We start from the raw sequence: 26,727 nt of genomic DNA on the forward strand, positions 1-26,727 counted from the left end.
ATGCTGCACGAAGCTGTTTCTTTGGCTCTGCTTGTCCATCTGTCACCACAGGCCACAGCTTTATGTGAACACTGTGTACATAGGCTGTGGCTCAGGAGAGAGAAGGTCGTCCACTGACCAGAAGGTTGGTGGTTTAATCCCCTGCTCCTCCATTCTACATGTCAAAGGACATAGGGAACCCCGAATCACCCCCAATGTGCCCACTGGTGTGTGAATGTGCGTTTGTGTGCCAGTTAAATGCGCTGTGTGCTTAAGTAAAAAGCACTGTATGAATGTGTATGTGAATGGTTCAATGTGAACTGTCATATAAAAGTGCTTTGAGTGGTCAAAAAGACTAGAAACGTGCTATGTACATACAGACATGGTAACTACCTGTCACTTTAAAAATATATGAAAAAATGAAAAAAATTTATTAACGTTGATATGACTCTTTCCTAATTATCCTTTTTGGAAGTTGATTTTGTTCATGCGACTGGTTGTATGTTTTCCTCACGATGATCAAAGGTTATCCTGTGTTGTTGTTTATTCAGTCAACATCGCCGCTAACAATAGAGAACAGTTTCTGGGTGGGAGGTAGTGCGCCGCAGCTGCCCCTCTGCAGAGCAGTATTTCATTGTTGTCCGTGGGAGATGTAGCGTCCTTGTTTTTTATGGGCATAGATGACTATTTTATTGAATATGTGACACCAGCCACGGTCATTCTCCTCTCATCACAACTCTGTCCTTCACTGGAAAACAGGGACACCACACACACACACACACACACACACACACACACACACACACACACACACACACACACACACCCACCCCTATTTGATGAAAGTACACACAAAACCACCCACTTAAAATAAAGCATGCTAATGCAGATATCTCCATGCATGTGCAACACACACAAACACTTTTTGCACTCTTGTTTTCACAAGAACACAAGACACACACATACACACGTATCTGACATTGACATGGATCATAATAAAAAGCAAGAATCAATACATTTTAATGAATAACTGTGCTGGAACATGATAACACACATTATAAATAAGATCATACTTTAATTCTAGATTGTGATTCTCATTAGCTGGCCTTAATGGAACCTAAGCCAAGCTAAGCTAACATGCTCAGAGCATGTGTTCCATGTGCATATTAAGTATGAATCTCTCTGTATGTGTAACATTGGGCCTGCAGTCACCGTCACACACTCATTAGCGAGAGTACAAGGCTCATCAATCATCCTTCCCCACTTACATGTAAAGGGCGATCATTTCTCTCAGCTGCTGACACACGGAGACGTTATGAAGCACACATGATCAAATTTGTCACAAACTGTGGGCGAGGAGGAAAAATGGGTCAGCAGCCTGTTGCTGGAAGGGTCCCGTGTGACAGCAGTCGAAGTATGATATAATGGATTTTTAAAAGGCTAACTGTGTAAATGTAAATGCAGTATGGCGACCTCTCTTTAAACCTTTTCCCTCCTTTTTTTTGGGGGGGTAAACTCCATTTACTCCTGTTGTGGCTCATTAGCAGACATTTCTTCTCTAACCTCACTTTCAGAAGTAAATTAACATTCAATGAATAAAGCAAAGGAACCAGCTAAAAATCAATCATTTGATGATTTTCTTGTAGATTAAGGATCTGGATTTATTACACACTACAAGTGAAAAAACATTCCCATCCCAAAGTCCTGTTCCCACCTTTCAACTGCAACTGACCACATTACACCCACTGAGGTAGACTGTGTAATGCTGCTGTTTTTCATGTCCAAGAATGAGCATTGATGCCACACAGATGAGTCTGTGTACACATTCTTCACCAGTGGATGTAATACAGTGAAAAGCCCCATAAAAAAAAAAAAAAACTCTTTTAAAAATTTTCAAGGTCGAGAAAGATCTTTGATGATTTGCTTTTATTGCTACTTTCAAACTTGAGCATAAAAGCCAATTAACTTATATTTATTTAGTCAACTGGCATACATGAATACAATTGTGTTAGAAGCCACTTAGAGCATAAATTTCCATTTCTCATATTGCAAAAGTCCTCATGGGTTTTGTATTTAGATTTGTATAATTGAATTGCTTTGAATTGAATGGAAACCGAAGATAAATTAATCTGTAATTAACATGTAACTAGATGTTTATGTTCTGATTAACTGGATTGGAATTTATATTTTCCCTGTCATCTTCTAATTGATAGGAAAACTGCTGTGAGTTGAATGTGGCACACATCCAAGCAGAAACAGGCCTAATCAATCAATGCTTTGCTAATGTTGTTTCTTACGAAGGCAAATGGATTCAGACATCTTTGTGCAGTCGAGGTGCAGACAGGTATGATATATTTACCCCCAAAAATAATATAAAGAGTTAGTAATGCATGACTAGTCACATGAAAAATGCCCCTGTTCAGTATTAAAATCCCTGTGTATCAAACTGTGGTTTCTTCAAAGGGCAGTGAGCTATATCTGGATGCAAGTATATTAAAATATCGGAGACCATCTTGGAAACTCAGTTTTAAACCCCCCTCATTAGATGAAAATCAGTTTTTGAGTCATGGCTTGCACTTATTTTTGCACTAAAGATCCCACTCCTCAGTCTGGGTGAATATTCTTCCTGCTGCAGGATTGTACTATCAGGTAAATCTCGAGTAGCGCGTTAACTCACACGTGTGATTCCCTTATCAGCAGAGCAGAAGCACTTTGCAGAGCTTTGATTTAATCTTACCTTGTACAGCAAAGGGGCTTGACCAAGCTTGACTGCAGCAATCTGGTTGGTGAGGTTCATGCGGTCTTTGGCTCTCCTCAGGTCATCTTCACTGCCATACTGAACATCCACCACCTCTCCCTGATGAGGAGAAACAGCACAGAGGCTCAGAGATCAGCAGTTACTAATACCTTACTAAATGCCCTTTAATCAAATGTTTTCCCACGATGTTTGTGTGTAATACACCAGCCAGATGTCAGCTGGCCTTTATGTGTTCGCATGCCTCAGTCAGCTGTGTGCTCACCGGCTCATCAACAGGCTGAAAAATAGGGTCATGAGCACCGTAGCTGTGTGTCACCATATTTGAATGTGTGAACACAGTTTGTATAAATACATTCAAATGTTTGAATGTGTAAAACATTTCTGAACCAATGAGTTTCATTTTTGAATTCATAAGGTTCATGACATTTTGCTAACAAATGAAAAAGATTTGCACAAAGTTTAGCAGTTACACATCGGTCTATTTGTGGGTGAAATAAAGTTCACACAGAACTCGATTGTAAGTGTGAATCCTAAGTTTACAACTATGAATCAAATCTACAGGTACAAGCAGGTACCTGTAAATAATAAATTTGACAAATAATAAATTCGCTATCAATATTAGCTGGATAGGCCTGAATGAGCTAGCTGGTGTTGTTTTGTAGTGCCCTTCTAGCTAGCTAATGCTAATTAGCTGTAAAACACATCACATTATTGTGAGAATTATTTTATTTATACCATGAAGTCCCACTGAGACTGCAAATATGTTTCCACACCTGGCCAAACTGACAGCAGAGGTTATACAATGAACGTGCAAAGCACAATACAGAAGAAATAAAAAGTGATAAAATACAGAGCATACAATTTAGAAAGGTCCTAAGTCATTTTCACACCTCCAAATGAGGTGATGGGCACTTAGGAGACAGGAGGTGCACACCATTTCATACCACCGACACAGCTTGTAATGTGTCATCTTTGTAATGGCATCTTTGATACAAGTACTTTTGTCCCGCAGTTGACACTTCCTCCTGGGCAGCCAATGGGGATGCTCAGATTAATATATCATTCGACTGTCCAATCAGGAATATCATTTCTCTATCCAATCACAGAGTCAGTTACTGCTTGTTATTGTTTTCTCAAGTTAAGTCTGGTCAATGACCTCAAAGTTTCCTATCCAATCTGGAGATGAGAAATATGTTCCTAACATTGGGTAATAACAGGAAGAGTGTGTGAATGATAATACTCTCATCTCTTTGTGGTTAGATGATGAAATTGCCAGCATGTTTTAAGCATCCTCAAGGACTTGCAAAAACCTGATGACAATTTTGGACAGGTAGGGAGGTGGATGTCGTGTAGAGGACCTTCCACAATCCCAAACGTGGCTCCAGTCTCTCTAGCTGCCTGGCCAGTTCTTTGCATTGTTTGTGCAATTTGCATGGGGAACAATGAAACAGAACAGACGGACAGGAGCGAGTGAGTTTCAAAGTTCATCCGGTTTTATGAAAGATAAAAGTCTTAACAGTTGAGGTTTTTCCTGTATCTTAAAGAATAAACACATGGCCATTATTGCCTTAGTGGTTGTTTTTTTTTTTCACCATGGTGCACACAGTGCCAATCCCATTTGTGACATCAGAGTACTTCTTTGGAGGTGGTATCAAAGACTAGACTAGACTGTACTGTGTTTCTAATAGCTCCTGTGGGTAAGATCTTGTTTATGGGCCTGCCATAAGCCTTGATCAAGACACTGGCGTTAAAACTAGAGTCGGTTCCTGGGTCCTGGAGGGGTTAGGATGGGTTAAAAGCAGAAGGAAAATTTAGGGTAGGCCTATATGTAAAAAAGTATTTAAAGATATTCAAAAAATGCTAATATAAAAATGATTGCTGGAATGTAACAGTATCTATATACAGGGTACAGTCCTTTATGTAGTTGCACACGGACATGATAGAAGCTCTGTACACCACAAATGAAACCATTACACTGGGGCTGATGAGGGTAACTGCACAGAGATGGCTAAGGTAACATGGATTGTGTTTTACATGTACACGGTATCCTGCATGAACGATGATTTGAAAGCATGAATATATACACTACCTGCATGCTGACACAAGTTATAGCCTGATATTGAAAAATAACTCTGGAAATGTAATCAATTGCCAGTGTGCATCTAATCATTCCTGATATACTGTAGTCTTTATAATCAATAGCACGGCACTACTTCAGTATCTGGTTCACACTGGAGTTACTTGGGCCGAGTATGTGTTTGCATTTGTGTATGTGTGTGTGTGAGTGTGGTTGTGTGTGTACGCATGTGTGTCTCTGTGACTGAGTGGGTGTTATGATCTCCCAAATTAAAGTGACCTAGAAGTTGGTGAGGAAAGTCAAAGCATTACTTTTTGGGGTCTCTCTCCCCCTCTCTGTCACCCGTCTCTCACCCTCTCTCTCTCTTCCCCTCCCCGCTCCCTCACTGCATCACCTGGGCCTGATTCATTTTTCATGTGGCCTGGGGGCGAGTGTAACACAATGCTGCAGTGGAGAGAAAGCGGGGGAAAGAGAGAGTGAGGGCGAAGGAGTGCCTGAATGTGCGACAGAGAGAGAGAGAAAGAGAGAGAGAGAGAGGGAAAGAAAGAGAGAGCGAGCACATCTTTTTGCATCAGGAGAGCCCAGGAGAGGAGAGCAAGAGAGATTTATCGCTCCTGCCTGCATTTGCATCATAAAAGTCCTCCATTTAAACTGCAGACCATGGAACAGAACAAGACACAGCAAATTGAAATACAGAAGAATCTCTACACACACTGAGATAGTGCTGCTCGCACTAGATCCATCTCTCCTTTTCCTCTCTGCCTTTTTTTTTTTTTTCATTTCGTCTCAGGGAGGTAATGAAATTAACAGTGTAAGTAGCCTCTGTACGGCTGAAGTAGCGAGCATCGTTCTCCTGTTGAGATGATGAGTATTTGCTCTTAACCCAGCCAGACACTCACAAGAGATTTTGGTGGAGTTTGTGCAGGATGATAAGGAGTCTCATTGATCTTGATGAACTCAGCGGGTGTCCAATATTTTTAATCCTATCAAATTATAAATATGCAGCATATCTGCTAAAATTATTTCTGGTGTTTTTAAACAGAATTTAGTCCATTAGAGGAAACTAAAAGTCTCCACTGGAAGTTATGCTAATTAAATGTTTTAATGTGTAAGTTGCTTTTTAAGCAGAGTTACATCATTACAGAAAAAGCCTAAATTTACCCAGGCCCGTATTTATGAAGTGCCTCAAAAGGAAAAAAAAAAAGCCGTCACTGGCCAAAAATTCTCATTGATGCATTTTTAGTCTGTCTTTTAGGACTGGGAGTAAAAAGGCTTTTATCAGTTTAACTTAGGAAATCACTCCAATCTTCAGGAGCTCTAGAGGTGTTCTAACCTTTGAGGAGTTGCCAGGAAAAGGCAATCAGGCAGAGACAATCCACCAAAGGAGCAAAGTTTTAGGAACACGTGGTGACAAACGAGCTCATTAAAAAAATCCAGTTTTGACAGTAACTCTGTGACCGGCTGTGTGACGGAGAGAACAACGCGTGTTATTTCTGCAGAAGCTGGTGTCCTCACATGAAAGTGAAGCCGTGCAACAATACGATATAAAGCAGGAGATAGTATGTTCTCCATGGAGGGGCTTCACTGCCCCATGCGGAGCTTTCACTATCATTACTGTGTGCGCAATTCTACACAAACAGTCGGCATATGTATTTATTTTTAAGACAAGTCCACTATGTTAAAGGCATCTTGAAAAACAGCAAATGAGATACAATGCAATGTGGCAAAAATTATGAGATTAACCCTGTGAGCCCGTACGTATCATATATGATACCCACATTTCTGGGACTCATTGCATCACCATCAAGCATAAACTTTGCATTTAACCCTTTTAGATGAACTCTTATGCTCGTATACTGACTCCTGGTAGACACTCCTCACTTTTCTAAATGTTTTGACATGTGTGATACAAACAAAAAATATACTTAGAATTTTTTTTTTTTAATTTTTTTTTTTTACATTTTGTCAAAGGGACAAATAAAGAGTTCATATTTGAAAAATTAGAATTTTCTGACCATTCTTTCATAGTTCAGGTCTCACAGGGTTAAGCTACTTATTAATCTTGGCAAGAAGCTTTTGGATGTATAACCATCTTAAACTATTTACCTAGGTTAATTACTAATACACATAAAATATTACTATTTTCTGCATTTTATTTGTTACCACGGTCTCATACTCCAAAGTGCAACTGTCAAGAAAACTACTACTATTCATACAAGTGTAAATCAACAGAGGAGTCACACAGTCTTGGTCTCTCTACTTGCTGAAGGTAAGTAAAAGAGGCTTCATAAATGTTTCTCGGGTATTACACTGAGGTGTTTTCAGTCCTTGGCTGACCTTCAGTGTGATTTGATATAGAAGAAAACCTTAATCTCCACCCAAATGAAGCGTAAGAGACTAAATAAGGGATGGAGAGAAGAAAAAAAAAAGCTGGAAAAGACTTGAAAAGTATGACTTTTTCTTTCCCAGCCTCGTTTTCAAAAATACTGAGAGTGTGAAGGGATGAGAAAATGGTGAAGAGAAGCAGAGCCATGCAGGGAGCAGACAGAGGGGGTCATGGATTGTTTCTGCAGTCTACTGATTGAAGGCTGCTCAAATCCACCCTGTAATTAACTCTTATCACATCAAGTAAATGAAGTGTCTTCACAGTCACACTGTCATTATGTCAGACAACAGGGAGGAGGAGACTGAGAGAGGGCCAGTGTTGGGAAAACCATTCTCAAAGTCTTCACAAGCTGCCGGTTACTGCACATGGCAATGGGTTCAACTACAGCAAATGGAATAAACTGAATTTGAGAAATCCAGTTTTTTATTTATTAAAAAAGAAAGATTTATTAATAATGACAACTTCTTATTTTGAGAACGCACCTCAAGCAACAAAGCACACCAGTGTGAGCTTTCAAATCAAGGAGTAATGTACTCAAATTCTTCAAAGCACACTTGTACCCTGTGGTCGTTAAATACAGAATACAACAGAAGCTTGAAGACCTCTAACATGTTTAAAACATCACTCTTTCAGAATGATGCATGTGCCTGTTTTTACTGTACGTAGTCACTATCTTGTGTATTAATTCCTCTGGAAATAGTAGCTGCAGAATATTCATAATCATACACACTTCAGGCTGCCCTTATAGAGGAGATGATTTAATTAGATTCCAGAGCACATGTGCTTATATTTGCATATTAATATGGAAAAACTGTTTTTCTTGAAACTGCTAGAACTCCATTATGCTCGAAGAGACAGAGTCCGTATTAATAGCAGCCATGATTTATGTGAAGATAAGTATGATGACATAGTACCAGTTTCCAAATAACCCCAATTACCTTAATTACAGATGTTATTAGTACAGCTTAATATATTAAATGCATTGTGGTTGATGAAGGATTAAGCAGCTCAAGTGTTTTGTTAATTTAAAAACTGTCGATGAACTCATTATTTAGATCGAAGAACAGTACACAGTAAGAAAAACAATAAGACCTGTCTTTTGGTCTTGTGGGAGACAGTCTTAGAAAACTCCCGTCTGTTTACTGCCTTTAATTCTGTGTCTTATTTCAAGTGAATTTACACAAAGATGTATTTCTGTATTATCATGAATCACGTTTGAAAGATTCTGTGATATCAAATGAGAGAGTGGAAAAAAATATCACAGAGCTTCCAGATTAATTAGGTTATTATATAGTTTAGTCTGTTGGGATATAATGAATCATTTCTTAACATATTATTATTTTGGGAGTGTAGATTGCTCCAATAATGCACTTTACACAAAGCAGCCAAATCCTGCAAATGTTTACTCTGTGATTATGAATGCAAAAGTGTCCATATGCATATAAATGTACCTGTAAGCCATTAAACACATAGCCACATATTGTTAACCAGCTGGATCTCTTCAGTATGCTCTCCAGAGCCACGAGCACATGTAGAACGAGGGAAATATATATTATACTTTATTTGTAATGGGGTATTTATAATTGGTAGCGTGGGCTGTTTGTGTGTAAGCGGTTATATAAATGTGTGTGGGTGTTTTAGTGCGTGTGGAGGCAGGTGGTAAACTTGAGGATGTAGAGAGTGTGAGTATGGAAAACAAGGAGATGTGTGACTGGATGTGTATGGAGGGAGAGAAAGTGGGGCTACTGGGGGATGGGATACAATGGGGGAGGGGTGGACAGTGCCCTCATCACTGCTGCCCCTGTGATGATGTTCCCAGCCTCAGCAGTGTGTGTGTGTGTGTGTGTGTCTCCTGCATAATCTACCACCTGAAGGAACAGTGGACATCTTTGCTTAGCACCAAGCCTCCAGCTGCTGTGTATGAACCTACAGTGGAGTCAGCCAAGGGAAGAACCATCAGAGGAGGATACGGTCATGGTTAGCCTCCTGCCCCCCACTGGCTTGGCTGTGTTTGCCTTCCAAAGGTGTAGATTGACAGTGTAGGCTCTTTAACCACTGTCACACTGTCAGTCCTCTTCAGCAGTTCCATCACCTATCTCCTGCATCCACCTTCCTGCTTTGTCATCCGATGAAACTTAGGCTTAGTTCATGAGATTGGCAATACAGCCTGGTGTCCTAAGCCTTCAGTTTTGACAGGGAAAGAATAATTTGTGCTGCTCTCCAGAGAGTCCTCCTTATTCCTCTTCTTTGGCCCAGACTTTCAGCCCCTAGGAACCAACTCAGTGCTGTAAACAAGGCTTGAGAGCAGCTGGGCTCACACCTGTGTCCTCAGACCATTCCACAGCAGAAGTCCTCCAGGAGAGATCGTGACCGTCAGCATGTCCGGCCGGTATCCTGCTCCAACAGCAGCGGTATCCTGTCAGTCAGACTTCCTCTCCACTCATCACTGGTTGTGAGTCTGGGAATAGCAGTGAGCGTGACCCCATTTGTCCTCCTTCCTTTGACAGCAGAAGGCTAAAAGTAGTTTCTAATAAAGGGCAGCATTTCAGACATTATGTCTTTCTACAAAGAGTAAAGTTCCTAACCTCTCAAATGCACTCTAAATTTAAGGCTGTCTCAGTGGATATGTCAGCTATTTCCCAGAGGCACTTCACCTGTGGTGGGGCACAGAACTTTGGGTAAGTTGAATAAAGGATTAGTCAAATCGAATGCTGGGCTGTCTTTAACCTCTTCTTCTCCTCCTCCTTCATTGGTTTAAGGTGCCAGCACACCACTCTTCTTTACCAGGCAGCAGGGTGTGAGCCCCCCCCCCCCCCTCCCTCATCCTGGATGCTATTTCTTACTCTCCAGTTAGAAAACAATTTACAGGTTAGTGACTTTGTTCAGAGTTTAGGGGGCAGTGGCCTCTGTCAACGTTGCCAGAAAGCACAATGATTTGATGACAAAGCTTCACAAGGATAACTAATACCAAAGCATGTATTCATAGATCATCAGTTATTCTGGGCAATGTGCCTCCAGTATTAAAAATTCAAAAACAGTTCTTCAGAAGTGCACTAGACAAAGATGGGAAATGGGAATTTATCCAAAAGACAGGAGAAGAGAAAAGTCAAAAGGTGAAACAGGAGAAAGGAACAGGGGAAGAGGACAGGGGAGGGGGGTGAGGACAATGGCTTTACTATATCTGTGCTGAATTCGTCAGAGGCTTTTTCCCACAGCCCATCTTTGGAAGGCTTAAAAGTGAGCGTTTATAAAGCATCAGTGAGCTTTTTGACGCTGTGATGTTGAGTCACGTAATGAAGCCGGTGCCTTTACCCCAGCTTACCTTCAACTTTGTCATTTGCATTCGGCTGGATTTGAAGTGATTTGAAGTGAATTGAATTTGTCCTCCGTATAAATTATTCATGTCAAGAAAAGAAATGTGACAGAGTGTTATTTACACACTCGGGCAAACAATTCTTTGGCTCATAGGACAACCAAAGATCAGGTATAACAACAAGTGGGCAGCACAGCACTGTTTATTATATCCCAGCCAAACAGCAGCTTGCAAAATTACATAGAGACGAGTGAATGCTAGAAATTACTCAGTTCTTTTTGACTTCGACTTCTAAATGTTTTATAACTTTTAATTACTTTTCAACTATATATATACTTCCCCCTCAATTTTGTTTTTGGTTTTTTTTTTTCATTTTACATTCCTTGGGAAATTATTAGGGAATGAAGGAGCCTATAACATAATGATTTCTCTGCTATAAAACGTATTAATTTACAGTAAAATAGTTCAAACAGGGCCGTGAAAAAATTTAGTCAACTTTCAAGTGTTGGAAACAAGGTTTATAATTTGGTCGGTCAAGCAGGGGCACAGTTATATATAATTATATGTAGTCAGCTACATCCATTTTAAAGCAGCTAGAATGGCTACAGTATTTTGACTGGCTGTATGTAATGTATGTTTGTATTTAGCAGCATTATTAATAGTATGTTTATTTTTAGATGACTAAGAGCACGTAGAGTACCAGGCTAAATGACTGGCAAAGCGTCCAAGAACATATTCTGCTATTTATCAGGGAAATATATTGCACAAATCAGAAGTTGCCATCTGTTACTATGTAGGTCCATACACTATTTACTTACTCTACCAACTTATTCATGTGTGTACGTGTTCTAACATGTCCTTACAGCTGTGACCAGATGGTCCTGAGGCTCTACAGGGAGGCTGGTCTCTCGCTTCACTTGATGGATAACACCCTCCGGTGAATGTGTACTGTGCCAGGAGGATTTTCTGTACTTCATGGATGTTGATGTCACCTGGGATGCTGCTCGTGTATTTCCTCAGCGTGTTCTTTACAAGTCCTATGGCTCCTGTGACAACTGGGCCTGTCTCTGGTGTCATTTTCCACATCCTCTTCTATCCTTCATTACTGGTTATTTTCTATTCCATACCATAAAAATAACTGTGCATCCTTTTTTTCCCCGTGTATCTTGTGTTCTGCAAAACGAAGGCTACAAATAAAACAAACCTTAAAAGCAAACAACCTAGAATTCTAGAGTTTGATTTTGTTTACAGCGTGTACTTTCCCACTATAAAAATAGCACATACATACTGTATACTGTATGATCACAACATATCTTCCAATGTGCTGGGATAGAAGCAGTATGAGTAATTCATACGTAGTGCCTGGTGAGAGCATATGTTTTTCAGGTTAGCCGCAGTGTGGCTGGGCTCAGAATAACTGCCATGTCAGCAGAAGGTCACAGGGCCAAGCCCCACTATATCCACTCTGTCCACTCTGTCCAACAGTCTCTGTCCATAATTTGTGAGTCTAATAGAGCTGTCACTTCATAAGATACTAGTGATGGTTAATCCGGTTAACTCAGAGACAACTGACTTACTGAGCTGCTTTGTGACCATGAATAAACAAGACAACAAAAATCTACTACTTCCTTTTTCTTCTGCTCATTAACTCCTGCTCACTGAAATTTTATGTAATGTTTATATCAGGATGTCGTGTCAGCTAACATGCTTTTGTTCGTCTGCGTCTTCGTTATGTCCACCTCCACCAAGGCGCACATACAGCCGGGAGTTACTGCTCAGCATCAGCAGCCCCAACTCCCAGATCTCGCCCACAGTGGAGGCGTCACAGGCGGTGCGAGAGAAAACAGAAGAGGGGTAAGAGCGGAGGAATCCGGTATAGGCTAGCGGCTAACCCACACGAGCCTGCCATCCCCACCACTGTACTGTCCAACGTACGCTCGCTGGACAACATGCTAGATCACGTACGTCTACTCCGGTCCACCATGAAGTCTGTGAGAGAGTGTTGTGTCTTTGCGTTTGTGGAAACATGGCTCAACAACAGCACTCTCAACAGTGCCATTCATCTGGACCGGCTAACATGCCATCGGGCAGACAGAGCTCTCGTCAAAGGAGGAAAGATTCGTGGCGGGGGACTCTGTGTTTACATCAATGACGCCTGGTATTGCAATGCTGTTGTGATCAGCAAACACTGTTCACCACTGCTGGAGATCGTCATCATCAAATGCAGACTGTTCTACCTTCCGAGGGAATTCACAGCCATATTGCTTGTTGCTGTTTACATCCCTCCCAGCTCCAACAACAACAGGAGTGAGGCACTGAATGAACTGTACCAGCAGGTCAGTGAGCAGCAGACAGCCCACCCGGATGCTTTTCTTGTTCTGGCGGGCGATTTCAATCATGCAGACCCAAAGTCTGTGCTTCCCAAACTTCACAGCCACATCAATTTTCCCACACAGGGAAGTAACATCTTGGACAATGTTCTCACCACCCAGAGAGGAGACTACAAAGCACTCCCCCTCCCCCACCTCAGCGCCTCTGACCACATCACTGTTATTTTGATGCCAGCATACAGAGCACTAGTCAAAGTCACCAGACCAGTTCGCAGGCAGATACGTGTATGGCCAGAAGGGTCCTCAGAGGCACTGCAAGACTGCTTCTCCACCACAGACTGGGAGATTTTCAAACAGGCTGCCACCTACAACAACTCCACTGACCTACAGGAATACACAGAGACCGTCACTGCCTACATCTCTAAGTGCATTGATGATGTCACAGACACCAAGACCATCACTGTTCGGGCCAATCAGAAGCCATGGCTCACGGGTGAGGTCTACTGGCTCCTGAGGGTGAGGAATGCTGCCTTCAGATCTGGGGACAACGTGGGCCTAAGGACAGCAAGGGCAAACCTGTCACGTGGCATCAGATAAGCAAAGAGGCAGTATTCCAGGAAGATGAGGCAGCGCTTCAATGACAGCAGAGACACCCGGAGTCTGTGGCAGGGGATACAGTCCATCACGGACTACAAGCCCACACCGCAGACCGCTGACAGCTCCACCTCTCTGCCGAATGAGCTGAACGAATTCTTCGCTCGCTTTGAGGCACACAACAGCACCCCTGTACAGAAGACTCCACCCCCTCCTGGCGACCAGGTGTTGACTCTATCCCCGGTCAGCGTGAGTAGATCCCTCAGTAGGGTCAATGCACGCAAAGCCCCGCGTCCTGACAACATTCCTGGTCGAGTATTGAGAGACTGTGCTGCGGAACTCACAGATGTCTTCACAAACATCTTTAACACATCACTGAGCCAGGCTGTTGTCCCCACGTGCCTCAAAGCCTCCACCATCATTCCTGTGCCGAAGAAGCCATCTCCCTCCTGCTTCAATGACTATCGTCCTGTTGCACTCAGCCCTCACACACCTGGACACTAAAAACTCATATGTCAGAATGCTGTTTATAGACTTCAGCTCAGCATTCAACGCAATCATCCCTGACAGGAAGACCACAGGCAGTACGGGTCGGCAGCAACATTTCCAGCACCATCACACTGAACACGGTGGCCCCCCAAGGATGCGTGCTGAGCCCCCTCTTCTTCACCCTGCTGACCCACGACTGCACACCGTCACACAGCTCCAACCTCTTCATCAAGTTTGCGGATGACACAACTGTGGTAGGTCACATCAACAACGATGATGAGACATACTACAGGAGTGAGGTGAGCCGCCTGGCCGAGTGGTGCAGTGTCAACAACCTCTCCCTGAACGTGGAGAAGACGAAGGAGATCATCATAGACTTCAGGAGAGCGCATGCCCAGCACACCCCACTAACCATCCACGGTGCTGTTGTGGAGAGAGTGAGCAGCACCAAGTTCCCGGGTGTGCACATCTCAGAAGACCTCCCCTGGTCAAAAAACACTGCATCACTGACCAGCAAAGCCCAACAGCGACTCTACTTCCTCCGTAAACTGAGGAGAGCCAAAGCCCCAGCCCCCATCATGTGCAGTTTCTACAGGGGCAGCATGGAGAGCATCCTGACCAGCTGCATCACTGTGTGGTATGGCACCTGCACTGTGACCTGCAGCAAAAAGCTACATCGGGTATTGAGAGCTGCTGAGAGGGTTGTGGGTGTCTGTCTCCCCTCCCTCCAGGACATCTACCACACTCGTCTCATCTGCAAAGCCCACTGCATGGCAGGTGATCCCACCCATCCGTCCAACAGCTTCTTCAGTCTGCTGCCATCCAGAAGGAGACTGAAGAGTCTCCGGGCCAGAACCAGCAGACTGAGAGACAGCTTCATCCACCAAGCTGTCAGTATGCTGAACTCTCTCCCTGTCCTGCCGTCACACACGAACTCTAGACCCTCACCCACATCCCCCCTCTGAATCCCCCCGGAACTACGGACTCACTCACACACACATACACACACTGGGCTGAACCAGACTTGCACCGGCACTTACATCCAGCTGCTGCTATATAAGCCTGTTACTGCTTAAATTACATAATTTGAGCTAAAAATTACACACAAATTCTTGTGAAGCAGATTTTTGTATTATAAACAAGCCTTTTCTTCCCAACTAGGTCTTTTCTCTATTGTTAATGTTATGTTTATACTTTCTTTATTTATTTATCTTACTATTTTTGTCTCGTGTAACACTGTGGGCCTAGGGAGCACTGCAATTTCAAAACCTGTGTATGACCTGTACATATGGTTTTGACAATAACGTTGACTTTGACTTGACTTTGATGTTTATGTATACAGTTACTTGCAACTTCTTGTTGCGTTGCATAATTTCATCTTGAATGATGAATTTGAACAACTGATGGGCTCAAAACTACAAATCTTCCAACCTAAACAACGATATACCCTCTGATACAACCATAGGAGCGCACCGGTGGCAAGTGTAGTGGAGCTTTGTTGTCATGGTTACAATAATAAACACAGTAAAGGCTGTGTAGTGTTGGATAAAACATGGATAAAACAAACAAGTATTGACTACCTGTTTCAAATGGGAAACGTACAATAGCCTCCTGTGTCAAAATCCAATATTTTCTCAACCCATCCAACCATCCATCTAACATCTTACTAACACAGACTATGTGACTTTATATACAACGTCACAATTACTATGGTTGGCAGACGTCACCTAACAGTAAAATGGATCTATGGCTCATTATAATCTGCTTACACAGAGAACTTATGGGGGGGAAAGTCTCTTAAAAGTAACTCCTCACAAGGGCCCAAGAGTTTTCCACCTCATAGTATACTTGAGCCATACGTATGCACTGAAAAAAAAAAAAAACAGATCTGCAACTTACATTTACAGAATGTTTCTTCACGACTTGTATTTCAAGAATAATTATAAAAATATATTACAGCCTGCCACTGAATTTTTTTTTTTTTTAATTTTCTCTACTACAAAGCCAGTACATGTAATCCCCTAAATAAACTCCTCTCCTTCAAATCAAACACATCGTACCAGAAATCATCCAGGGAAATACTGGACGGGTCATGAATTGTTATGGCTTCTGAACTGCACAAATCATGAATGGACAGAGATACACTGGTGGCAAGTGAAGGATTTGATTAGATGACAAGTGAGAAAAGATGAGCAGCAGAACCTATAACTATTTGTATATTGCATTCATCTAGTATATTTTCTTCCTTTGGCCCACACTGAGAAAATAAGGCAATCTTCTTACTTGTTTTCTGTTTTCTTTGTATGTGTGTGTGTGTGTGTGTACTCGTATGTACATGTGTGTGTCGGAGCATAGTTGTCGCGCAGCACCAGCAAAACAATGCCACCAACAGCAGGACTTACTTATTAGCCCAGTATACTTGCTCTGGGCTGCCATCCATCCATCACAAACGCCATATTTAATTGTCTGAAAGCCATGTTTAGATCCAGCAAAGTGCCGCTTAATTCAAGGCAGCGTGCAGGAACGGAGCTAGGAAATAATCTGGTGATGGATGACTGTGACCCTCCTATGGGTAGACTCCGACGAGTGGACAGCTGGATGGATCGAGCAGAACGGAGAAAGGAGAGCGAGGGGAGAGAGAGAGAGGGAGAGCAGAGAGGAGGGAAACTTGGTATTCAGAGACTCACTCCAACTTTTCATCTGCCCTCAGGCCGGGCAGGGGCTCAAGGGAATAACAAGCGTCTCCTTCAACCCTTTTCTCTGTTCCTGGGATACAGAGAAGTAAAGCCCTCTAAAAATAGTGTGACTGTATTTCTTTGTGTGCGTGTGTGTGTGTGTGTGTGAGTCTGCTGGCTAGTGCGGGCGGACTACATGCATAATGACTTCCATTAACCTTCACACTCCTGAAGGATGGTGGAAAAGATTTACAGTGCATCTAGCATGACACAAATACCATGCTGCAAGATTTTTACGGTTTCTGCACTGAGTTTGCTGGTGCTGCTCTAATCACGGAGTCTATTCTTATCGAAGTGTAATGTATAATGTGTGTGAACTGCCTCCTGTCTGGAAAAGATGGCCTGAGGCACCCTACCAAGAAAATTCTCCTTCTGTTCTATTTATTAAAAAAAAAAAAAAAAACAATCCTCTTGAGTATAGCCTACTTAAATCCAGTGAATATACAGTTTTGTGCATTTATTCTATATCAAGTGCTGCATTCAAAAGCAGGCTGTTTTTCTTTCTTTCTCCCTGAGAAAGCCGTTTCAAAATTGAAAAATTGTAAGATTTATAATTCAAATAACTCGTTCAAATGTTTGAATGACTGACATCATTTGTTTAACTGTATTTAAGGTGGTGATGTACGGTTGTTGGTCAATTTACAGTTCTGAGTATGGTAGTTAATGACCCTGATCCAGATTTTCTCATTAAGATGTTTTTAAAGGTTTTAAAGGTAAAAGATTTTTTCATTGGTCCTATCGGTTACATTTTTTACAACAAATAATTCTAATCAAAATGAGCCAAAAAAAAAAAACAAACTTTTGGAACACCTATGAGAAGCTGTAGCACTTTAAACACGTCAGCGTCTTCACTCATTAGGTTTCAGTGCAGAGCCACAGCTCACCTGAAGCTGGCCTCACATTCAGCTGATTTTTCAAATGGAGCACCTTACTTTATATTTCACTGCCTTTGCAACACCTACTGCAGGAGAAATGAATGAGGCAAACTGTTTTTAAAGGCCATCCCTCTCTGTTTTGGGAGAGTAACATGAGAGTTACTACGCTCAGGATTTCGGTAGGTTCCTAGTGACACTCAACTCTAACCATAGTTTACCCTTTGTCTAGTGTATTGTACATGTTAGTTGTCTAATCTTTGTTCATCAAACTTAAAGTTTACTCCCAGTTTAAGATAAGGAATGTTTAAATCTCAGATTATTTGCTAAAAAAAATAACATAATCATGTTATTGAGTTTCAGTCTTGCTGAAATAATGACCAGGTGAAATTTAAGGAGAAAGTTAGAGATGTAATAGCGAATCTGTTTTCATATCTGCTTTAGATTTATACTTTAAATCTTCAACCTTGAATCCCCAGCTCTTTCGTACATAAAATAACAGTGCTGAAATGATTTTATAAATCAGTTGCAGACAAAGAGGTCTTTTGAGGACCCTTCTTTATACAACTAATCAGTTTGACATTCTTCCAGAAAATATAATATAAATATATTTTTTATCCTTATCTGTCTTGCTGGAAATAACAACACTGAGATACCTTTGGACCCTGAACTGTGGTTCAGCCGAGCTCTAACATTTAAAGCCACAACCTCTGGCTGTGACCTTTGCTGGTGACCCTTTACTGACCGGGGGCTGGAGACTTAGACAATCTGACAATATGAACGTGATGAGGGGGAGGAAGAGTTGTAGGAGAGCACAGCAGCCAGGAGGCTGAAGCAACCTTTGGTTCAGCAAATGTCAATACATGGGCACAGAACAGTACCTGCAGATTTCCAACGGCAGAGTAGGCTGCGTAGGAGAACTGCTGCTTCGGCAGGTCATTCGGTCCACGCTGGTCACAGGGGATCCCGTTTGGCAGGAAACACTGGTGACTGGAGCGGTCAGTGATGGTGTTGGGTGTGGAACCGGGCAGGCTGAGTAGCACTGTGTGATTGGACAGATGGACATCAGTCAAACCGAGTCCCACCCACTGCCTGTAGAGGTACCGGGCTCTGGCCTCCTCGCTATCATCCGACAGACTGGAGAAAGACCTGGAAGCAGGAGGCAAAGAGAAATGCTCATTAAATCACACAACACTACGGATTAGTCACTCGAAAGTACAACAAATGATTACACTTCACTGACTTGTTACTCAGGCTTAACTGAGATCTCCATGTTTCCCAGAAATTCTCACCAACATGAAGTCCCTTTTTCTAAGAAAAGCACACACGTGGAGACAGCAGTTTGACTGTGTGTGGGGGTCCATGTGAGCCTGTTTGTTATAGATCTGAAGGTTATCATACATATGATGAAACAAAGACCTCTGCTCCAGACCTCATTAATGCTACTATATACTGTAACTATCATATGTAGCTCAATACAGATTAAAAGTGTGATTTGAAAATGGTAATAATAATAATAATAATAATGGTCAAACTCTCCCATATAAAAGAAAACACTAGAATGAACAATATATTATGTTCAAAATATCCACAGCTCTGTACTGAAAGCCCCTTAATCTTAAAGCTAAATCTGGATAACTTGCCTCATCAGGATGGGTTGGGTGTGGTTTGACCATATTTGACTGACAGTGACCAAACAACCCACCAACTCTCATTCAATTCTAATTCAGAATTGCCAAATCCTGAATGGTGTATGAAATTATGGGACATCGCAAAGCTCTCCAAATCAGCCCTGGTCACTTCAAACCAGAGAGAGAAACGAAAAAAACAAAAAACAAATAAATCCTATGGCATATAATCCTGTGTGGAAGAGAATAATGTGTTGCTCAAAGTAAGAAGAAGTAAAATATGAAAAAAAAAAAAAAGAACTGCTGTCAAGGCTTTTAAAATTGAACATTTTTTTTGCAAGACCTCTTGTATAATGATTTAAATAAAGACAACCATTTTATTTGCTTTAAGTGCTGCTAAGTAATTTTACTTTTAATCTTTATACTTCTTGTGACCTTTTTGTTAGGTACCCTTGACTTAGATGTGTTAGTGAATGATCTAAATAGGGTTTGTCACAAACTCAAACATTTTTGTCTTAACAGATTTATAGGAGCTCATATAAATACCTCTTAAAAGGTACCCTGTTTGGTTTGACCTGTGGTACATGTGCACATGTGATGAGATACACATTACACTACTCCACCGACCTACAGGTGGTGAGTGCAATGACAGGAAAGAAGAAGACTGCTAGCAAGTAAACATGACAGTAAACAATGCAATTTTGAAACTTTTAAGAAAAATTGTCTTTGCAAGTGTTTCATGAGGAAGCAAATACATTCAGCACATTTGTCAAAGCTCGAGGACTCCCACTATGCGTTTTAGTGAGTAACACTGGCTGTAAAAAAAACTGTACAACTTTTTGTTTGTTAACAAGAAAACTCCACGGGGTTCCTTCAGGCACCCCACTGTATCATGCATGAGCCTGAAAATGACATCCGCAAAATAAAATGGTTACCATTGCTGAACCCTTTTGATCACAGTCATGATTCTTCTGAAACTTAACTCTTTGTAGTCGGCTGGTACTGAATTACATTTAAAAAAAAAAAAGGGTCAAAAATGGTTTAAATGTTAAACAGCTTTTCTCTAACCATGCACTCACACTGGGATCTTAAAATGTTTTACACAGACAGAATTGGGAGGCTTTGTACTTCCACACAATGTGTAGCTTTTCAAAACTTAGTATTAGAGCTAAGGAAAAACTACCTACAGGAGACAAGATTGTGATTCTCTGCCCCCGCTCCCCCCAAACACCCCCACCCCCTTTTTTTTTTTTTTTTTACAGATACGATGAAGTTCATAACCATAACCAGCCTTTAAAATGAAAGACCACATAATGACAAAAAAAAAAGTTCTTTAAAATGGAAAATGTTAATAAAAGATTTCTTCAAAGATTGAAATGTAGAAAAATCCATTTAGCACTTCAAAAATTGATTATGATAATGGCGATGCTTTCACTAATTAGTCTTCATTACAGGGAAAATAGTCCTTTTTGGCTAGACCTCACTGAGCGCTGAGCATGAACCTCTTTTTTTCTCTCTCACACACACTTAGCTCCTCACAGGCGCCGTCAGTCTCGGTCATTCCTGTTTCCTAATTGCAGGAAAGAGATGTCAATAAAATGTGATCCAGGTCTCATCTGAGTCTTTTCTGCTGGTTTGTTTGGTGCTTGGTGTTTGCTCTCTTTATTGTTCTGGCTCTGACAGGACTGGACTCAAATGCTCAGCAATAAATGGGCATCTAGAACAGACTGGCTGGTACTGCATCTCAGCCTATTGGAGAATAACAAATAGTCCATCCAGGTAAAGTATATAAATAAAAGAAACAGCGTGGAGAGTGGAGCCTTTGCTTTATGGAACAGTTATGGAAAAACATGGTCACGGTCTTTAATGTTCCATTTCGGCAAAATCTATCTTTCTTTCTCTGTGGCTAAATTCAATTTATGGATTCTTATTTTAGTTATTTTATTCTTATTTTAAAGAAATGGTTTAACAGTGTTGGAAATACACAGCTTCAGTTGGCCTAGTTTGGAAGTAAAGACTAACAGCAGTGATATAACAGTTATCATGACACATCCTGACTCCAGAACCATACTCATGTCGTATTCATGCAATGTGGTGAAACAGGTGTGCTTTTGTGGTACTGTGTATATGTACTGGTAGTATTTTGTGAAACCAGAAAAATGAAGTGTGCACAGCATCTATTAAATTAGTGGAATTCACTGTATTCACGTTAATTTGGGATTTTATTTCGATACAGCGCTGCTCTCAGCTCATTTGTGACTCTTACACAGCGTTCACATTACCCACCAAGTCATAGTTAGAACAGGCGACCTGGCATTTCTTCATGATATAGAAGTACCTAAAAACCAAACAAACATGGATGCCTAATGTCAGCCAAAAACCAACTGTTTACTGTAATTAAAACTCCAACGTGTATATTGCTATATTTTCAATTCACTGTATTCTTCAGCTTCCCATTGCCCATTTTTCCCAGTTCTCTTGCTTATGTTTGTCCTCTAAACACTCAGAAATGTTGAGCAACTCATTCTAAGTGTCCTTATTGAAAAAGTGCTGATATATATATAGATGGGGTATAAATGTATAATAACCACCATAAGCGTTTCTTTTCATGCCAGTCTGCAAGTGGTTGGGCATACTTTGTGTAGTATTTGTTTCTGTGTGTCTAGTGTGTGAGTGTATGTGTGTGTGATATCTATATCAGTCTCAGCAGCAGATGGCCCAAACACACAATTCTGCCATTCTCTTGTCAGCAGGCCATGTCTCATAGCTCGCCAGGAGCAGCAGCAGGAGGCGGTGCGTGTGCGCTGCTGTGTTTTCATGCTTGTGAACGAGCGTGTTGCGTTTCCGTATGTGTGTGCTCATAGAGACCTTCATCTATAAGCCAAGCTGTTGGAACGGCTCCCCGTGGTTTGGGACACATGCCCGATTCTGACGACGCTTCGTGTCTCATGTGACTTTGAGTGTGTCTCTGTTTGCATGTGTGTGTCAATATACATAGCTCTGTGTTTATGTGCAGGTCTTTATGTCTCTGTCTTCTTTGATGAGCATGAAACCCTGATGTCATGCAGTTGTAAGAGAAGACGTCCTTCCCCCGCTACGTGACTGCCTCTACAAAAACCATACTATCACTATCTTTTAAGTTGAGAAAAAGTACAAACACAGCATAAAAATACTGGAGTACTGCATTCCCATTTTTACTCAAGCAAAATAAAAAATAAAAACTCCTTTAAAGCTGCACTAATCAATATTTTTGTATGAACAATGAACAATGGAACTAGTGAATGTGTGCACCAGAGGTGTAATGTTAGGAACACAAGAGAGAGGACCCAAATGCAGATACCCAAGATGGACAGATACTGACAATGTCCTGTATTAAACTCACAATCACTGGTACAGTCCTTGACCAGGAAACAAAACTAAAGCAACTTAAGTAACTGAAATTCATCCACAAAGGAGAAAACTTCCAGAAACAGAAACCCAGTCCAAAACTCATAAGTCCTTAATTATGGGGTGAAGAGAAACAACAAAGGAAATCACAGGGAAAACAGAAGATTAATCCAGGAGGTAACAAAAGGTGCAAACATGGAACACAGTAGAACACAGACGAACTGACAAAGGAACAGCGGGGCAACGAGACTTAAATACACATGGGCAACAGGTGAAATCAATTAGATCGGGGCAAACAATCAAAAAAGGAGGGAAACCAGACAAAGACGGGAAGTAGAACAAGGAAAACACAAGAACAGGAAATACACCACCAAAACTCAAAAACCCAAAACAAGAGTAACTTGACTAAAGAAGCACAACAGGAACTACTAACAGAAATAAAGAAACTAAGTAAGAGTCCAAAAAGGGGCAGTAAAGAGATGAACTAAATCCAGAAGTTCAAAATGCCCACAATGAGTTCTAAAACCAACCAAAAGAGTTCAGAAAACAGCCCCCTTAGGGGCTGATCGTGACAAAAGGCAATAGCTCAGACAAACAAATTCATATTTAACCGTCAGCTACTACAGTTTTTTTCTCAGCTCTTCAGAGTGTTTCAGTATCTTTCAGCTCTTTGCTCTCATGTCAGTAAATCTACTATCATTATTATTATTCAGCCTCACCACTCTCAACAACCTTGTCTCCACCAGCAGCAGGCAGCTGTTTTAACCAAAAAAAATGCTATGATAAACCCACTGTACGCGACCTGCCCATCACCAAACAGAAGAGTTTGCTGGAGTTAGCTGGCGAACATCGTGGAGTGGACATACGACTAAACAGCCAGTAAATTGAAAAGATCATTTTATTACTAACTTCGCCTGCTTCGCCTACTCTGACAAGTCAAAATGTCTGCTGTGTAAAAGGGCTACAGTGAAGATATAAAGTGTTGCATCCCTTTACAAGAGTGAGGAAGATGTTGATCAAGTGAAGTCTGTGCACACTCACAGTCCTGTGAAGAGGTCTAATCAAAGCAGCCATAAGTTAAAATGCTCACGATGGCCTCTTGGAGGAAACAACATTGTCTGATCCATGGATAAGTGACTGGACAGCTGGACAGCTCCCATCATGACTGTGTGATACTGTGAATGTGAAGCAGGGCACTGCCGGGCATCAGCTTCGAACTTAGTCTGAGAAAATAATGGGTTTAGTTAGATTTAGCAGGACACTCAACACCTGAACCTGCCCTGTCACTGCAAATTACATATTGTTAGCTGTTGATAGCTGTTGATCAGACCTTTAAATGTCACTCATACATGACGCTTGGTTAAGGCCCTCCCCACTTAGCTAATGCTGCTGGATAATCTTTGCAGTCATGCATATATGTAGTTTTTATCCCTTGTAAAGTCTTAGCATTCTGTCTACTCCCCATGTCCTAAGGGTCCAAAAAGCCCCCCCCCCCTTCACTAAACCCCTAAAATAAAGCAGCTTATTTGAATTTTCAATCCCAAATCTATTTTGCATGATGAAACAACCGGTTATTCATCAATTCAATTCAGTTCAATTCAATGTTATTTGTATAGCACCACTCACAACACAAGTTATCTCAGAGCTCTGAGCGTTTTCTCTTACAGATACGTGTGCATGTGCGTGTGTGTGCCTTTGTACTTTTTTGTTGTGTGTAAATGCTTTTATTACTCCAGGGTAAAAAAATAGCAATGTAGTTACACAATGATGGTCTTGGAAGTAATTCTACATTACTATTGTAACTGGTTACCCAGTCATGCTAATGTTTGCAGGTCATGTCAGAGACAAACACATTCCTGTGTTTTTGGATTTGGAACAGTGAGGAAGAGACGAAATTTTAAAGCTTTTAATGTCGAGTATCACTGTAATTTAAGCTTCTTCAGCAGTGTTTCAGCATGTGGAGAGATCCAAAAACCTGACCGCCCTGCTCTGTCTAGTTAGGGCTACTAATCAGTGTTCTGGGGAGGGGTATAGCTTACAGTGAGTCTATTTTTATTTTATTTTATTGTAACATTGCGTCTTTTATTGTGGCCAGGTCATGTACTGTATGTTTCCTGACAACAGAGCAATTGTTGAGCTGTGCTGTTTAGGAGACAGTGTGCTTTCCCCTCTAATTCGTTGATTCATTTCTTCTTGTGAAGTAATGAGATTTTGCGCTGTGTCAAATTCCGATACCTGAATTTATTTATTTAAAACTTTAATGGGCTCACGTTTCAGACACCACTAAACCTGTCATTTCAGAAGGTTACTCTCCCATCAGTATCATGTGGAGCCGTACCGTTTAGGGCCGATGGCTCTCCTTCTTGACATTTTCTTCCGGCTAATAGGATTGATCATGGATATCATGTACATTATTATTTATTTTGGGGGAAATAATTCTAAAAAGCAGTTCTGATACTTCAAAAACCAAAAAAAAGCTGTGTTATTTCCATGCTGTGTAACCTTTCCCATGCCTGCAGAGATGCTCTGATTGTTTTGAAGTGTTAATAAACAGGCTGCATTTGAAGCCCAGTGACTGTCTTTATCTGATGAGTGGATTAAATCATCTCCTCTGAAGCCTCTCTACCCCACAGAGAATGATGAAAAACTGTTTATCCAAACTTCAGTCAGTTCCAATTGTTTCATAAAAGGCTTTTTTAATGCTTCATATCTTGTTTCTTTGGCATCTGAGCTTTAATTAATTCTTTATTCTCAACATCACTGACAAATGGGGTGAGGAAAAAGAAACGTCTCCTCATCGTGATTTGAAACGCCAGTTAAAAGTCTGGTCCCTAACTCCCAAGCTTGAATTCCTGCACTAGTGAAAAGCTTTTGTATTATTAAAGCAAGAAAATGGTAATGTCGCTTCAAAGCCAAGTCTTTAGCATCACTGGAGCATCTCCTTTGAAAGACAAGCAGACAAATTCACTTTGACAAAGTATGCGTTTATGGTCTGGAAGTCCACTTAAAAAAAAAGCTTTGTGCAGGCATGTTTTTACTGCATGTTTTATGCTTGTTATAATGATAGTGTGTAAGAGCTACTAGTATGAGAGCAGGCAGATAAATCACATGTTCTGCTCATGCAGAGTGTGCATATAATTGCCTTAGTGGGATCTCTGTGTGCTTTCTTGGGCCAAGCAGACTTGGAATATGAGCCGCTGTTGCCTCTGCTGGCAGCTGCTGCGGATAATATATTCCTGTAGCACACAATCATTTTAATAGCTCATCCATTTGTTCAGGAGACAATTGATTTTCTCTGTTTCCATACACGTTAGTCACATTTGATTTCTCTCTTCCCATTTGCATTCGTCACATTTTCAGAGCGTGGAGCCTGTGCTCAGGCTCCATGATAGGAAATCTTTATTCAGGTGCCAGGGCCGGTGTTAAGGTGGAATCTATGTGATGATGGAGGCTGCCAATAAAGAAGATTCAACACATCACTTGTACTTCTATGCAGGGCTACAACTCAACAGGGAGAAATTAAGAGGGTATAACCGCTGAGAGTTCAATCACTGATACCAGGAGTAGTTCATTCTGGAGCATTGTTCTTCAAGATATGGGACAAAGTACGATTAAAATTAATAATCTGTGGCATCCTCACATAAATAAATGTAAGTATTACTCGTCTGATTGATATAGTTTATTCAGTCTATATTCTACTAATGAAATATTAACCATTTTGCTTTCAGAAGAATCAGAGGAAGAATCAGAAGAAAGACAACTGCATATTTATGAGCAATGGAAGCCACCTGGGATAAAGAGGCAAAAGAACAAAACAGTAGCTTTAAATTACCATTTCACTGGTTTACTCATGTACCTCCCACACATGTAAGAGCTGTTATAAGTTTAACATAGTGTATTATACATGCCAGTTTACTTTTATACTTTTAATTTAAGTTTACTCAGAAATCTGTTCACGTTTACATGAAAATTCAAACCATGATTAAGGTTAACCTTTAATGTGCATTATCACCAACTTCCTAAAAGCTTTATTTTCCTGGTTAAGAATGAAGTGTTTTACCATTAAGTGTTAAGAATCCTCCGCTGAACAAGTGTTTGAGATGCCATTTCTCTGATGTTTACAATGCTGCATTAACATCACTCCCTCAGTGTTTCAACCACCCAGCCTTCAACCATGTT

The 26,727-nt window shown here is 41.1% G+C and overlaps 1 protein-coding gene across 1 annotated transcript in view; it reads right to left on the minus strand.

Annotated features, from left to right (window-relative positions):
* Window positions 1-26,727, minus strand: part of LOC121182863 (inactive N-acetylated-alpha-linked acidic dipeptidase-like protein 2) — a 301,943-nt gene that overhangs the window by 201,128 nt on the left and 74,088 nt on the right. The window contains exons 5-6 of the mRNA XM_041039484.1: window positions 18,415-18,682; window positions 2,717-2,836 (exon numbers count right to left, since the gene is read on the minus strand). Of these exons, the coding sequence (XP_040895418.1) occupies window positions 2,717-2,836; window positions 18,415-18,682 (388 nt within the window). The remainder of the gene's footprint in view (window positions 1-2,716; window positions 2,837-18,414; window positions 18,683-26,727) is intronic.

Source organism: Toxotes jaculatrix, chromosome 6 (assembly GCF_017976425.1).
Source record: "Toxotes jaculatrix isolate fToxJac2 chromosome 6, fToxJac2.pri, whole genome shotgun sequence".
NCBI classification, from domain to species: domain Eukaryota; kingdom Metazoa; phylum Chordata; class Actinopteri; family Toxotidae; genus Toxotes; species Toxotes jaculatrix.